General features: G+C 32.1%; 1 protein-coding gene across 7 annotated transcripts in view; it reads right to left on the reverse strand.

Moving 5' to 3' along the window:
• Nucleotides 1-407: 407 nt before the first annotated feature.
• LOC132744373 (zinc finger protein 768-like) overlaps nt 408-18,247 on the reverse strand; it is a 60,663-nt gene continuing 42,823 nt past the window's right edge. Inside the window, exons 4-6 of one of the 7 annotated variants that reach the window (XM_060733063.1) lie at nt 3,268-3,350; nt 1,949-2,195; nt 1,392-1,672 (exon numbers count right to left, since the gene is read on the reverse strand). In XM_060733063.1, the coding sequence (XP_060589046.1) occupies nt 1,551-1,672; nt 1,949-2,195; nt 3,268-3,350 (452 nt within the window). In that variant the 3' untranslated portion in view covers nt 1,392-1,550. Of the gene's footprint in view, nt 647-1,391; nt 1,673-1,948; nt 2,196-3,267; nt 3,351-7,554; nt 7,887-10,161; nt 10,592-12,997; nt 13,418-14,044; nt 14,406-14,873; nt 15,472-18,247 lie in introns of those variants that run through there. The other 6 variants (XM_060733070.1, XM_060733071.1, XM_060733069.1 and 3 more) reach the window with 6 other exon arrangements.

Genomic DNA, 18,247 nt, shown 5'->3' on the forward strand with positions numbered 1-18,247 from the left:
AAAATTTTTTTTTTTGGGGGGGAAAAAAATTTTTTAAACCCCTTTTTTTTTTTTTTTAAAAAAATTTTTAAAAAAAAAATTTTAAAAATTTAAAAAAGTTTTTAATTAAAAATTTTTGGGAAAAAAACCAAAAAAAAACCAAAATTTTTTTTTTTCCCCCAAAAAAAAATTTTTCCCCCTTTTAAAAATTTTTTTTTAAAAAAAAATTTTTTTTAAAAAAATTTTTTGGGGTCCAAAAATTTAACCCCTTTTAAAAGGGTTTTTAAAAAACCCCCAAAAAGGGGGGTTTTTGGGGGGGGGTTAAAAACCCCCTTTTAAAAAAAAAATCAATTCCAAATCATATAATCAAGTTAAAAAAAAATTAATCAAACATTTCTAGGAAAGATAATTTATCACAATGAATCTTATTCCATGATATCCAATCAAAACTTGGCATGTGTAACCATGTGACTAGCGAGATAATCTTTACGTATAAAACGCCGGTAACAAATCTGACACTGAAATGGCTTTTCATCGCTGTGAATTTTCTTGTGCCGATTTAATGTCCCGTTATCTTTAAACGTCTTCAAGCAAACGTCACATGTCACACGTTGTCTTGATGGTGTAGTCGTCATCGGATCTTCAACCATAACAAACTGTTCTAAACCTGTAACAGAAAGATATTATCATAATTAGAAAGTCATTAATTTTGTTAACTATCTAAATAATACAGTTTATTATATAATATAGTATTGCAACCTTTAAAACAAAACTTAACATGATAGCATTAAAGGCTGGGTTAAAAACATGCGATAATGTTCATATATTTCATAAATCATTTTAAAATTATTAACACATCAACAAGTACTGTTTTCAAAACTTTATTGTATGCTAACTAACTGAACGAATAAACATAACTTTCTATGGCAACTAAGTTACAATATAAACACAGGAGCATATTTGGGGTTTTTATAAGAGGGGTCACAAAAATTGGGGTCATGTCTGTGATTCCCTTTAAAAATACAACTCTGTATCCATGCATGTCAATAGAAATACAACAAGGTTTACGTTCTTACGAATTCACAACAGAATAAAACTCCTGTCTGTATAATCAAGTCACAATATGGTATGTACAATAAGGATTATCGTAATGGTATAAGTTATTATGTCAGTCTTCAAATAAAAAAACTTTATATTGTTGTAGAAATCACTGTTATACAAAACCCCTGTATTATAAAACTAAATGTCACTTGTTATAATGTCACAGCTACTATTTTATAACAGTAACATCATCTTTATACAACAGTGACACCATTCTTGTATAACAGTGACACTATCCTTGTGTAACAGTGACACTATCCTTGTGTAACAGTGACATCATCCTTTATACAACAGTGACACCATTCTTGTATAACAGTGACACTATCCTTGTGTAACAGTGACATCTTCCTTGTATAACAGTGACACAATCCCTTGTGTAACAGTGACACCATCTTTCCCTTAACAGTGACGTTGTCCTTGTATAGCAGTTACTATGGCATCACAATTGTCTAACTGTGACATCAATTTCACTAAGCTTGGATGTTTTTTCTCAATTTTAATCGTTGTAAGGTTCTTCTACTAGTTGCCATTTTCTGGTTCCATGCTCGTCTGAATGATGATACACCCATATGAAAACAATGCTGAGCGTAACCTGAAATAATTAAAATTCAAATATTTAAAAAAAAAAACAAGCTTACATTTGAATAACAAGCTTACAAAAGTAACAACGACAATAATCAATAAAAATTTTAATTTCTTTTGTCTGCTAAATTTGTATGAAATCATAATCATTGACCTTAATTAAACTAACAACAATCCACTGGAAAATTACCAGTTTTCCGAATCATTTACATAGATAACAGAAATATAAAAAAAATGTTGGTAAATTAAACACAAAGAATAAATCTAAAAATGAAACACTACTCACACTTCAATGATTCATAGAGAACTGTTCCTTCGAATTTTTCTGTCCCTCCTTTAATGCCAAGTTCCCACGGTTCATAAAACCCATCTATCATACGTTTAATGATTTCATATTCTCCAGGTGAACTTGATGTTATAACTCCTACCCCTGATGCCACACGATACAGCCATGCTCGTTCCACCGCAATACCGGCCCCTGGTGCTAGACGTGTAAACCCTTCCTGTATGCCAACATCCTCATCTATAATAATCTGAAACATAAAATTTTACCATTTTAACATTTTCAAATGTAATAAAGGGAGACAATCAAAAAATAAGTAATATGTAATAAAGGGAGATGACTAATAACAATAAGTTATATGTAATAAAGGGAGATAATTAAAAAATAAGTAATGTAGAGTTATGTTTTTTCATCATCATCACTGCACTTTCTCTCACTAGTTTTCATAACAGTGTGGTTTCAATAAGATGGCATTGGAAATTAAGATGTTTTACTTAAAACAAGCATCATTTTTACAAAATGTAGGGAGGTAATTAAAAACTTGATCAAGGTAGAATTATGATACTCAGACACTGCACTTTCATTCTGTGGTCTCTAACACTGTGTCAAGTTTAAATAAAATTTCTTCAATACTAAGTTCTTCTCTGTCATTAATAAGCATTATTTGTATTATAAACTTAAAGGAGACACAGTGTGAGAACATCAATGAGACATCAATAAAAGATTAGATGTTATTCCGCAGACAAGCTGCATTAACTCCTGAGGTCATAAGAATAAAGCAAGATAGAGTTATGTTTCTTATGCTACAAAGCACTTTCTCTCAATAGTCTCTGTTATTGTGTGGTTATACTCCTACAAGACTGAGACAGACAGACAGACAAGGTAGTCACTATATATTCTTCCTCCTTTTGGGAGCGATTATGTATTTATAAGAAAGTCAACAAACCTTTCATAAAGTGTGTTCATGATTTTTAAATTAATAAGTTATGGAAGTACAGTAAAATGATATATTAAGAATATTCTAAAATTCTATTTGTAATAATAATCTTTTCATTATTTGTTTTGACATTTCAATGTCTTATTTTGCTATTATTTATAATCAGTTCTGTATGAGAATATATACAGTCAAACTTGTGAACAAAGGTCACTGAAAGGAGAGACTGATTGTGGCCTTTATGGACAAGTGGTCTTTATTTGGAGGTAACTATGATCTATGATCAATGGAGGTTTCTTAAAAAAATGGCCTTCATTTACAGCGTGGTTTTTATTCAGAGGTGATCTTGAACACATGTTTGACTGTAATTATCATGCAGTTAGCTTACATAATTTGCTTGCTCCACCCTTGGTCTAGTAGGAGGGTTATATCTTCCACTGCCAGATCTGTTGAATGTTGTTTCCATATGAGCTGAAAAACAAAGAATCAAATTAGTCAGGAGCAATTGTACATTGTTCTGTCAGTGTTTCAAAGTAATCCACAACACACCATGCCACAACATACACACAGTAACACAGTTCCAACAATAACAAAAAAAAATCAAAGTCATAAAAAAACAAGTCCGAGTCCACAAACCACCTGGACATGATCACATAACAACACAACAAAGTCTATCTCACTTTGATGACCAGTTAACAGTTTTATGAAAAACAAAAAAAATCAATCATTGCATTGTAAATCATTCTACTTTTTTACTCTTTTGACAAAAAAAGTCTGAGCATAAAAGATTTTAACAAGCTAAAATGTTTATATCTCCACAGAGATGTTCAAATCCCATTCAACTTTGACCACTGCCATTATATCACTACTTAATGCAATTTTACTGAATATATAAAATAACATTTAAAATACTCATAAATGTATGTGCATCCCTTATTTCAACATGGAAAACTTAAATATAACAGTGACATCCTCATCATATAACAGTGACATCTTCATCTTATAACAGTGGCAAAATACTTGTATAACAGTGACAACATCCTTGTATAACAGTGACACCTTCATCATATAACAGTGACATCTTCCTTGTAATGACAGTGACATCTTCCATGTATAACAGTGACATCTTCCTTGTAATGACAGTGACATCTTCCATTTATAACAGTGATACCAACTTTGTATAACAGTGACACCTTCCTTGTATAGCAGTGACATCTTCCTTGTATAACGGTGACACCTTCCTTGTATAACTGTGGCAAATTCCTTGTATAACAGTGACAAATTCCTTGTATAACAGTGACAAATTTCTTGTATAAGAGTGACATCTTCCTTGTATAACTGTAACAAATTCCTTGTATAACAGTGACATCTTTGTTGAATAACAGTGACATCATACTTGTATAACAGTGACATTATACTTGTATAACAGTGACATCATCCTTGTATAATCAACAAACATCATCATTATTGAAAGCTAAAAAAAGTTATTTCTCCACTGTTCTTCTGCCAGTTGTCATTTTCTGCAATAATCAGCATTCCATGCTGATACATCCATATGAAAACAATGTCAAGCCTTACCTTGAAAATTCAAATATTTGAAAGTAATATCTAGACAATGAGCTTAAACAAGAGCTGTCGGTAGGACAGCAACGCTTGACTATTCTTACTTCTTGATAGTAAAAAAAATGCTTGAAACAGTTACCTCCTCCTGTCTACAGGTTGGGGTCATGATGGTGAACAAGTGTGCAAAGTTTCAAAGCCATATGTCAATGGACTTTGAAAATATTTTAACTATTACAAAAACTTTAACGTAAATTCTAAGTCGAAAAAGGGGCATAATTCTGTCAAAATGCTTGATAGAGTTACCTCCTCCTGTCTACAGGTTGGGGTCATGATGGTGAACAAGTGTGCAAAGTTTCAAAGCCATATGTCAATGGACTTTGAAAATATTTGAACTATTACAAACACTTTAACATAAGTGGTTACGCCGACGCCTACGCTCGGGTGACTGCAATAGCTCTACTTATTCTTATCGAATAGTCGAGCTAAAAAGTAACAACTGACAATAGTGAATCAATATGACATTTTCACGTCTTTAGTCTGCTAAATTTGTATGAAATCATTGACCTTATTTGAACTAAGAACAATCGGGCAGAAATTTACCTGTTAAAATAATCATTTGCATTGATAACAGAAAATTCAACAACTCAGTAAAGAAATCACAAAGAAAAAAGCTATCATTGACAGACTACATCTCACTCAAAAATTAAATATTTAAACATATCCCTGTTTCTCGTATTCTCGGGGTTTCTCGTATTCTCGTGGAATAATTAAAACGGATGGAAGCGACGCTCGCGACTTCCGTCGATATCCGAAAACATGTCTATTTAGCAGAGCATTTTCATCTCCATTAAAAAAATAAAAGAAATGCGACAAAAACAGATAAAAAACCAAAATAACTGTGGAAATCATCGTAAAATCCAGAGAATAAACATTAAATTTATCAATTTCCCCCCAAAAATCATCAATTTTCTAGATTTTCCATGTTGCAGAAACCTGCAGCGGGTCTCTGACGCAAGACGCATCAAATGACGGTCTTACACTACTATTTATACAATACAGCTCAAAATATTTGTTCCACGAATAGATAGTATAAAAAAGATATGAACTCCAATTAAAAACCAATAATGAAACATTGTTTGTCCTAAACACATTTCATTTTTGACAACTGCAATGGAAAACAGTAGTAATTATTGTTTAATGCTCATATAACTAATAAGTAACTAATAAATAAACGTAAACTTAATATTTATTAGAGAGATTATGTAAATAACAACACTAAATTGAGTTCAAACTATTTTTGGAACAATCAAAAGCATTTGGTACCAAAGAGGCATCAATATGATCCTAAAAGTTTGATATGGCCTGCCAAGCTGTTATTAAAACACAATAAAATTACAGATTTAGGCCATTTAACACTTAATTAGGTGTGGCACTAATGATTTGAACTGGTATGTAGAATAAAATCATCACATAGCGACCAGCCTTAACAACCAATCAAATTCCACGAGAATACGAGAAAGCACCTGCTTCACATAGAGGGTGAAGGTCAGTGTATACAAGCAGAAATATCTGTAGTTTTGCTTACAGTTACGATCTTTCTTTCTTTATATTTTGTTAATAAGGTATTTCTCTCTGTATCAGGCTAAAAATACTGTAACAAAATGTTTTATAAATATTATGCAACCAACTTTAGTCCAAATAAAAGTGTTTATTTCTTAAAGTCATAAGAAAATGTACAGCCCTTGTTTAATGTACACATAGTTACACCATAACTTCCAACCAGAAACAGCAACACGACATGATCCCAACACATGGCAACATAATAAAGTCAAATCTAAATAAATATGGGGTGTTTTTTATTTACAGCATAACACAAGCATAAGCCGGCATACACACTGTTAGCTTCAACAATACATATAAGTCAACAATAAAAATGTCTTCAATCGCCAACAAAATGTTCCAAAGCAACAGTCAATTGTAGTTACTGCCTTTAAATTCTTAGAGAGAGTTGAGTACAGCAGGAGGAGTGAGGTTACTTCGGATGGGAAAATGAAGCAAACTTTGACCATTTGTCTGAACCTATATTGCATGGTTTTGTTTGTGCTCCATTATGGCTCAATTATTATTGGAAGCCAGACTAATTGGCCCAGATCAACTCGCTGACCGGTCGACATGTGAAAAATATCAACAGTCATGCGTGTATTTAGATAATCATGATAATTACTCTTTGTGTGTTCTATAATCAACTTTTATTACCAAAAATGAAAAGCTTTGCTCCGTGTCCGATTTTGTTGCTGTTATTGCTTGAAAATTACAGCAATAATTTTCATACATACCGTATATGTGAATTTGTCAAAACATCCAATACCTTTTTTTCATTAATTGTAACGCTACATGAGAGTCTTTACCCTAATGGAAAATACCAGAGTTTAGCTTCACATAAATACCGTAGTGACAACACGGCCATTATCAAGGCTTTGCGCGAAACGAAACGATACATAATGAAGAATAAAATGCAAGTATTTATGTCTTCAGTGTCAATACAATAATTTTTACGCATATTTTCTTTAATGTTTATTTTTTTCAATTGATTATGGGAAGTTAGTGTGTTGTAAACGGTAGCTATGCTATGATTGGTCAAAGTGGAGTAGTTTTTGTCTATCACAATATTCCGATTTCAATTATTCAAACCCATCGATTATTTGAAGTAAATATTCAGTCCCAGGCACTTCAAAATAAACGGGGTTGGACTGTATAGGTAATTATATGACATTTTCATTGTAACATATATGGATGACCATGTTATTTTCCATGTCAAATAATTATGAATGATAATAATTATGGGTGATTTTGTGTTACTTTCTGTATCACATATGAGTGATTTTGTGTTACTTTCTGTATCACATATGGGTGATTTTGTTACTTTCTGTATCACATATGGGTGATTATGTTATTTTTTTGCAACACATATAGATTATTGTATCACATATTGGTTATTTTAGGTTATTTTCTGTTTCACATAATTATAATTTTAGTTTTGTTTTATTGTCACATGAGGGTGATCATTTGTTATTTTTCTTGTCACATATGGCTGATCATGATATTTTCCTTGTGGCATATGGGTGATCATATATTTTCCTAGTCACATATGGATTATCATGTTATTTTTCTAGTCACATATGTATGATCATGTTATTTTTCTTGTCACATATGTATGATCATGTTATTTTTCTTGTCACATATGGATGATCATTTTTTCATCTTCTCGCATATGGATGATCATATGTTTGGTGAGATGATCAGTTCGACTAAAGCATCTCTTACATATGACACATTCAAATGGTTTTTCTCCTGTATGTGTTCTCTTGTGCCGTTCTAAAGTCCACTTGTCTCGGAATTGTCGCCTACAAGTCTCGCACCAATAACGTTTGTCAGTCATGTGACCTGAAACAATCAATAATGTACAAATTAGAAACTATTCAATCAAAAATGACATAAACTTTTCATGCATAATAATAAAATCAGAAAATGTTGCAATACTAACCTACAACAAATTGATCTAACTCCCTTTACATTCAAGTATAACAATAAGTCTATTATATAACTATATTGTTCTCTTAATATATTCCATGCAATACCTTTCATATACAAAAATATATCATCCCCCAAAAAATGACAAAGTATATCAATGTAAATTTTTTATTATATGATTTTATTTACATGTTACATGTTATTACACATTTCAGATCAATTCTGAATTCTATTCTAATATTGTTGTACTGAAATTTCTGTAGCATTACTGTTGGAATCAAAAGTGATTATAGCCTCCACCAGTATAGAGCCAGGCCAGTCAGTACATCAATGCAATCTGACCAGGCTCGCATTACTGTCGGCCAACTAGCTACCAATATTTATCAAGAAGTGGTAATTGACAATTTCCAAAAATGGAAGCCACAAAAATCCATTTAATAAACTCAACAGGTTAAAGGCAATGTACAACATAAATTTGTAAAAAAAATTTATTCTATAAAATATCCTATCGATCTCTCCATATTTAAGCTATACCAGGTTTTTATTTCTCCCTATTAATTAACTTATTGAGTTACATACACACTTGTGTACTACATGAACATGAAATCATGATATTATTCATGAACATATTCTCAAGTTTACATTTTTCTTCACTGATGGCCCCTCTTGCCTAGCTACTTCTATTATTCATTTGTTTGATTTGATTTGTAAGTTACAATAACACTGTGAGGGTCATATGGCAACTTCCCAGCTGTACTGGCGGAGGAAGACCTAAATGTCCTTTAATGCATTATTTCAAGCACAAGAAGGCTACCTGAGTAGATCTTCCATACCCCAGCTGGATATATTCCTCATCTTCAAGTATCCAAAGTCCACAACAAGATTCAAACCCGCAGGAGTGACAGGCAAGTGGTTAAAGCTGGTGACCATTCAGCCACAGAGGCATCTCAATGCTATCTAGTGAGTAATTAAAGAGACCTCAGTCCTAAAGATATGAATGTAACAACAAGATTGCATTTGTAAAAAATGCTATGCCACCGCATAAATACAACACTAAAATAGTAATGTAGGAACACATTTTTTTTGTTTTGACCCAAGGGCTTTAATTTGAATAATTTTGCTAAAGGTTCACTACACAATGTTTACTGCAAAATGTCTCACCTCTAGCCTTTGTCAATTCCAGAAGGTGATTTTTTAAAGTTTTTACTATAAACATGTAAGGAAAACCTATGACCCCGGGGCAGGGCTAGTTTTGACACTAGAGGCAAAATTTGAACAACTTTGGTAGAGTACCTAAAGATGATATCATATACCAAATATCAAAGCTCTAAGCCTTGTACCTTCAGACAGTAAGATTTTTTAATTTTTTACTAAATGTACATAGTGAAAATCAATGACCCCCGGGGGTGGGGCCAATTTTGAACCCAAGGCTATAATTTATTCAATCTTGCTAGAGGTTCACTACACAATGTTTCACGCAAAATATCTAACCTCTAGCCTTTGTCAATTTAGAGAAGATGATTTTTTAAGTTTTTACTATATACATATGAGGAAAACCTATGACCCCCGGGGCAGGGCTAATTTTGACACTAGAGGCAAAATTTGAACAACTTTGGTAGAGTACCTATAGATAATAAAACATACCAAATATCAAACCTCTAAGCCTGGTACCTTCAGACAAGAAGGTATTTTAAGTTTTTACTATATGTACATACAGTGAAAATCAATGACCCCCGGGGCGGGGCCGATTTGGACCCCAGGGATATAATTTGAACAATCTTGGTAGAGGTCTACCAGACAATGCCTTATGCAAAATATCTAAGCTCTAGGCCTTTTGGGTCTTTACAAGAAGATTTTTTAAATTTATTCTTATAATTCCTTTTGGTTGCCATGGCAACCAGAATTCTGCATAGAATGAAATTCTTTGAACAACTTTGGAAGGCCTTCACCCAAGGAACAATCCTGCCAAGTTTGGTTGAAATTTGACTAGTGGTTTTTCACAAGAAGATTTTTTAAGTTCACTATATAATCTATATAACACACACACACACACACACAAACAAACACACAGGTGAATCGCTATATGCCACCGCATCGCAGATGCTGCGGTGGCATAAAAAGTTCTTTTATAATTCTATCATAGGAAAACAAGGGATTACCGATATCTTAAATTATTTATTGATCTGAATATTAGCCAAAATAGTTCACAAAGGAATGAAAACATAACTTTAAAATTACATCAGTTTAAGTTACATAAATCAACAGTTAATTGAGGAAATAAATTGTCCATTTAGTTTCAATAACACAAATTAACTGATGTACAGAAAAAATGTAACATTACATTATACAAAGCAGGGGGTTAAGTCATGTTCATTCTCAATTCCAGGAAAACTAAAACTGGGTGCCTATTTCTTTCAAATGCACAAGAGAATGGCTTTGCAAGTTACTTTTTGTCGAGTACTTCTTCCCACAGACCGAGCATGTGAATGGGCGGCACGCTAGATGTACAATACGTACATGCCGAAGAATATCATGTTTTCTTTTAATTTGTTTATCACAAAATAAACAAACAAATGTCTGAAGTTCCATGTCAAACTTTATGCATGCCTCAATGTTATCTGAAATGAACAAAATTATTTTATAGTTTGAAAAATTACTTCATTTTTACCTTATTGTTTTTATAAACGCGACAAAATTAGAGATGCCCCCCACCTACACACACATTTAAATTATTATTTTAATCTAAATACAGACAGCAAGGCAAATTTCACAAGGGTAAATCTAAGAGGTTTAGGAGGCATACGAATACATAGAACAGTAGGTGAATTTTCTTTAATTCTTTTCCAATTTTTTTTATAAGATATTCAATTTAAGGGAAATACTGGGTTTGTCAACTAATATACTTCAAAGGTGTATCAAGTGATAAAACAACACACTGGTAACTACAAATATTCATTTTTATATTACAACTTTATTAATTATTATAAATGACACAATCAGCAAAATGGCAACAACTTAATGTATATATCTAAATGAAAATAGGACCTATCTCATGACTATAGCAGACTTATATTTTTATCATGTCATTACATTGATTTCTGTTGATAAAGTGCATGCCTGATAAACCTAGCTTTATCAGTCACCCCAAGCTTTATCAGACACCTCATCAAAAATATGCAAAATTTGCGAAATGAAATAAAAAGAATGGAATATATTTTCCTGCTACTGGGTTGGAAATATTAAATTGATAAACTTTGAATCGAATAGAAATTTTGAATATGAACGCGTAACTTACAATTAACTAAAACATTCGGGACTATTTCTTTTTGATTTGGCATTTCACATATTATTGCGCGCCGTCTGAACACGAGAGGTTCTGGATAGGGTTTTGCTTCAATTAAAATAAAAAAAATCAAACAACAATTGAAATTGAAAACATGATAAATATAATACCAAACAAGTGTCTAATATTATAAAATTTATCAGGCTCGGCACGAAAAAAAATGAAGAGCTCGGCACAGCCTCGCCCTTCATTTTTTTTCTAAGCCTTGCCTGATAAATTTTATAATATCAGACACTAGCATGGTATTCTCTATATCCCATGTGTATCTTAAATGATGTATTACCAAATACCTTGTTTATATTGTTACCTGCCTATTTTGTATGTGTTTTATTCAGATTTTTCTTTGCACACTATTTTGTGTGTTCAATTTTGTGTGTTCAATTTTTATTTTAAAAATAAACTCTAAAATGTTATTGAAGAGTGTTTTGAATGACATATTAGAGGTAAAAAAAAGTTCTTTTGACAACTTTTTAACATCCAATAGAAATGCAGTATTAATATGAATATGATTGTGCAAAGAATTACTGAGAATTTGTGAAATTGAAATTGTGCTGGGATGAACCATTGTCAACAATTATATTGCTTTAACTGGTACAAGTACGAAGTCAAGAAATATATTGGTTTAATTGTGAATTCTTATGCTTGATTTCTAAAGAAGACTTGTCCAGCTTCCTGGTATTTGAAACTGTTCATGATAAATTTTGGGTGTATCAACATGAACATTTAAAGTTTGTATTGATACATTCTGGAAAATAAAAAAAAAACCACATACATGTACAATATTATCATATATATCAACATGCATAGAAAACACAGAAAAATGCAATCACTAAAAACTTGATCAGCCAACACAGACAGATGTGTTGTTTTACTTTTATATAAAAAAAACACTTATCAGAGTGTAAATGGCACTTTCCGTAGAGCTGGTCATTACTACAACACAATACAACACTATCTACTGAGTAATATTCAGGACGGTAACTGCATCAAAATGTCCTGACATTCACTAAGCATCAGATTTTCAAGTTATTTAAAAAATAACCTGTCTCTACAAAGCAAGTTTTGTGCTTTTGTACTCAATCTAATAACTTCTTTCTATGACCTGGTATTTAAGATTGAAATTCAAATGTAATTCAACTTAGGTGTTCTTCTTTTTCAAATCATCCCAATTGTAACAATCCTTTTGAAAGTGTTCAAAAAAGGAACTACTTTTTTTGGTGTGATATAATTATATAATACCAGGCATTCATGTGAACAAAACAAGAAGTAATACTTTCACTGGCACAGTGTTATGAGACATTCAAGAGAACTTTATTCCTTTCACTGGTGTATTGTAATCAGAACTTCATGTACACAAAATAATGGAGGAACTGCTTTCACTGGCACAATAATCAGGATTTCATCTGCACCAAATAATGGTGGAACTACTTTCACTGGTGTATTGTTATCAGAACTTCATGTACACAAAATAATGGAGGAACTACTTTCACTGGCACAATAATCAGGATTTCATCTGCACCAAATAATGGTGGAACTACTTTCACTGGCACAATAATCAGGATTTCATGGTGGAACTACTTTCACTGGCGTATTTTTATCAGAACTTCATGTACACAAAATAATGGAGGAACTACTTTCACTGGCACAATAATCAGGATTTCATGTGCACCAAATAATGGCAGAACTACTTTCACTGGCGTATTATTATCAGAACTCCATGTACACAAAATAATGAAGGCACTACTTTCACTGGCACAATAATCAGGATTTTAGGTGTACAAAATAATGCAAGAACTACTTTCACTGGCGTATTATCAGAACTCCATGTGCACAAAATAATGGGAGGAACTACTTTCACTGACGTATTATTATCAGGACTTCATGTGAACCAAATAATGACTTCTCAAATTAGCTTTGGTAGAGAAGGCCTTCTTGCACACGGTACATTTAAATGGTCGGTTTCCTTCGTGAACGATACTGTGATGTCGTAACATATTCTGCCTCAATCTGAAGTCCTTCAAACACACGGGACATTTAAACATTCCGTTAACCTGTCGAATATTCTGTACGTCTGCTTGCTGGTATGTCTCCACTACCTGACCTGAAATATTCAAACCAAAGAAAATTATTATCCATCTACTTCAGTCAAATATCATAATCTATATACTAACTATAAATTTTGTTGATGATATAAATGAAACAAACAAAAAAATCTTCAGCAGAAACAAGGGCACTACAGTATAGATAATACTCAACTAGCACAAGAATAAGACATGACTTATAATCAACAGTTATTGTTACAGCACTATTCCACTTTATATAGATCCAATATGTCAAATATATGACCCTACATCATGCAGTGTTTTCAACATAATATTCATCATTCATTACTGTGATTTTTAGTTGGTGTTATTTATTAACCTTATTTTATATGATTAAAATCAGAAACAAAGATGTTATATGTATTTAACAAAGTCTTTATCCATGTGTTATTTTACTTTCATATTTTTCCAGAGACTTAAGTTGAATATACATACAATAACAGCATGAAGTAACATCTTACTAACATCTTTGATATCAAATTTATAAGTCTATAATAATATACTAGTAACAAATTTATCATCAATGACCGAAATCTTCATTAACAGATAATGATTAAGCTTAATTGACATACAAGAAACTTTATTTTACAAGATACCAGAAAGTTTATTTTTAGTCTGTTTACATATTACAAGAAACATTAGCTAATAAGCTATTTACCGACATCACATATCCTGGATTTTTTAAACTTAAAACAGTTTTTTCACATAATTTTCACAAATTATGAAATTTCACATGACACCCATCTCTACACAAGTGCACTTTACATATGATGCATCCGTAAACTGTTTCCCTACGTATGCCTAATTGTTTCTGATGAAAGCGACATCTACTTCCACGACCAGGCAGTCTTTCGTTAGTATGTAACTGTAGAATATTCTGTTTCAAATTGAAGTCATTAGCACATTTTGGACATTTAAGGGTCGTGTCAGATGATTCCTCGTGCTTTACTATGTCTTCTATTCGATGACATGCGTTAATATTCTCACCTGAAATAAAATCAAAACATGTGCATGTTACTAATTGATCTATATCATATATCAACAGGCTTAATAAAACTAATTCTGTAACAGTTCTGTTGCTATCAATTTTATCAACATACTTCTTCTGTTTTGTTGTTGTTGTTGTATACTTATTTTTGAAATAAGAAGCAAGGATGTTTATCTTAACAATTCTTTATTTAGATGTATTTTTTCCTTTTCATTTATTCAACAAGGATAAAGTTTACAAATGTAAGAAAATCATGTTCAAGCTCATACTTTCAAGGTGTCAGTAAGACAATGCTCAACTATTGTCGATGCTTGAAGTAAGTATAGCAAAACCCAGGATAATGTAGGAATGAACAAAAGAGAAGACTTCACTGGAAATATAAGACTTTAGTAAATGATTTGAGCTGCGTCATGACAAAACCAACGTAATGCGTTTGCGACCAGCATGGACCCAGACCAGCCTGCGCATCCGCACAGTCTGATCAGGATCCATGCTGTTCGCTTACAAGTAGAGAAACTGATAGCGAACAGCATGGATCCTGATCAGACTGCGCTGATGCGCAGGCTGGTCTGGATCCATGCTGGTCGCAAACCTATTATGTTGGTTTTGTCATGACGCGGCTCATTTGGCAAGTTCACAAAGAGCCATCATTATTTCATTCAAAATCTATGCCCTAATGCCTTCGCAAGCATCAGATAGCCCCACTTTTCTTTTAGATAGTCGGGCTAAAAATACAAAATTGTCTTCCTATTTTTATCAACCATATCACAATTTTTCACATTTTTCAAATATTTCACATTGACATGTGAAATTTGGTATGACACCCATCTTTACACAAGGGCACTTTACATATTATGCATCCGTAAACGGTTTCCTTACGTATGCCGAATTGTTTGAAATGATATCGACACCTTTTCCTTAAGCCAGGCAATCTCTCATTGGTATGAAGTTTAAGTATATTATATTTCAAATTAAAGTCCTTCGCACACTTAGAACAGTCATGTATCTTGTCCTGTGACTCCTCATGTTTCACCTCTATATGCTGGCATTTGTCAATATTCTCACCTGAAATAAGTCAAACCAAACAGTTTAATTACTGATATATAATTATTCTGTATCAGGCATTAACTGGCTAACTATCAAACAGTTTAATTATTGATATATAATTATTCTGTATCAGGCAACTGGCTAACTATCAATCTAATCCTAATATGTTTTACTTATATATTCTATGCACTTACTTAAAATGTTTTAAGTGAAATCATATGAAAACTCAAGACAAAAACATTTAAGTATGAAGGTATCATTTTGCTAAATTTTTCAATTTTTAGGACCAAATTACCTTTTTTTTTCAGGCATAAAATAATACTGGTGTATTTTTTTACATTGTGTTATACCTTTTACTATATTTAGACAACTTAATGTTGTCACTAAAAAAGAATTGACATGTCTTATGGTCAGGAGAATATGGTTTTCAACATCAATATACTAAAGTGTCAGCAACAAAAAGTTGACTGGTATTTATTGTTGTGTTCTTCTGGTTGTTGTATTAATTGTCGTTTTCTTGTTATTTGTTAACTTTATCTAATTGAAATGAGAAGCAAATATGTTTTTCACTTAAAACAAGTTTTTATTTAGATGAAGTTTCAATTTTTTTTCCGATGATGTAATTATAAAAATATCTACATATGTTGAACGAAATTTTGACGCCGACAGAATCACCGAGTAGTTATGTGACTTGAACAAACCCTGGAAGAAGCAATAACAGATATTGTTGATAGTGTATGATTGAAACAAGTCTAAACAATTCATTCGACATGTTCATTAACGTTTCCAGAGTTCATTGTAACAACTTTTGTGAAATTTTAACGCTCTAACCTGACCCACGTGGGTCAAGTTAGGAACCAACATTTTATTCTTTATTAGAAGAATAGTTTCGCTCCTGTGACTGCCTAGTGTATTCATTTTGAGGACATTTACACAATAATGAATAGATAATTCAAAACAAAGAAATGATCATTTTGCCTGTGTCTCCCTTTAAGTCAAGATACAGACAAGAAGATTTTTTTTCAACAAAAGGCAATGATATCATCAAGACTACAAGTGACATTAATAGGACGACGAATTCAGAAGGATTTACGGTATACAATTTACAAGCTGTCAAGAACTTTGGATGTTAGGATTAGGTTTATTCATTCAATTCTGGCTAAAAAGAAGAAAATGATCAAAGTATTTTAAACACTATTTTATTTAAGCTCTCTCTTCAGGCCATGACAATGCACAAATATCACCCAACAGTATAACACCAACTACTGATTGTAAAGTATAATAAGAATCCTATGTCAGCTAACTGATATTGTTCGAATATACAATAAGCCACTGAAAAAAGTTCACTGTTGTAATCACAAGGCTTGCAGTTGTATCCATTTTGTTCAATCACAAGGTTTGACAACTGACAGTCTGTTAAATTAAGCATTTCACAATTTAAATTTGCCAAACTTCACAGAACTGTTTTTCTTTTCTCCGATTACAATTTTTGACAAATCGCTTTTTGATTTTCTGTGTCAAGCATCTAACCGTTTAAGTTGGGCAATTTTGATAGATTAAAGATTTCTTAATACTAAAATTTTTTCTAAATGAACATTATCATTATTAGTCACTTTTCCTTGCAGTCTAGTTGGCCAAAGCAAACAGAACACTGATTTGTAATTTCTAACTTTACATGAATGTGCAAAAATTTTGATTTTTTTTTTTTTAAACGTTACTGTTTAGACAATCTTTATATAAACAAGTCAGTGGCAGTTTAAACAAGTTTCTTTTAGACAAGTAACTCTTTACACAAGCCACTCTTTATACAATTCTTAATTCAGAAAAGTTTCTAATTAGATAAGTCCTTCTTTAAATCACTCTTTAGACAAGTCACTCTTTAGACAAGTTTCAATTCAGACAAGTCACTGTTTATACAAGTTTCTCTTTAGACAAATCACTCTTTAGACAAGTCACAACTCGGACAAGTCACTGTTTATACAAGTTTTTTTTTTTCGAAAGGGCACCCAAATTTTTTAATTCCCCCTTTTTTTATACAATTTCTCTATAAAAAATTTATTAGACAAGTCCCTTTTTTAGAAAAGTCCACTGTTTTTCTTTCATTACGCATAAAGAAAAATGGACAATAGCATGGGGCCCTTTATGTTTCCTTTAGTTTAGGGAAACCTTCCCCCAGAACTTGCCCGGTATAAAGGTTTTTCCCCCTTTATGTACAATCCTCTGATGTCGATTTAACGACCAATTATTTGTGAAGTATTTCGAACACATGTGACAGTACGGCTTCAAATGATTGTCTACTGTACCGAGTAAAGGTGATGAACCTGGAAGCGAAAAAATTGTTATGTAATATCTTTAGACAACATAAAACAATATAATTTCTCAAGACAACATAAATTATTTTGTGAGAAGAACAACAACTAATTAGCATGCTTCTATAAATTTTATCAATGTTGAATCAACATGTACATACAGAAAAAACTTGTAAGAATATTTTTAGGACAAAGACAATTGTTTCAATTTCACATCAAGGCGCATAAAACCCTCATGAAAACATCTGTCTGTATCTGTCTGATTTTTTCTGAATTTGTCTGAATTCATACTGAATATTTCTGAACAAAAATCTCCTATATGAATATTTCTGAATCAAGCTCGTCAGGGGCTAAAAAGCTCTGAATAATTGCTGAACATTTCTGAATCAGGTAAGAATTATTCAGATGTCTGAAAGTGTCTGAATTAGAAAGTATGAATAATTCAGATGACTCTGTATCTGAGTTATTCTGAATGCTACTTTTCT

The sequence above is a fragment of the Ruditapes philippinarum genome, unplaced genomic scaffold (genome assembly GCF_026571515.1).
Source record: "Ruditapes philippinarum isolate M1 unplaced genomic scaffold, ASM2657151v2 ctg3261_1_1_1_1, whole genome shotgun sequence".
Classification (NCBI taxonomy): domain Eukaryota; kingdom Metazoa; phylum Mollusca; class Bivalvia; order Venerida; family Veneridae; genus Ruditapes; species Ruditapes philippinarum.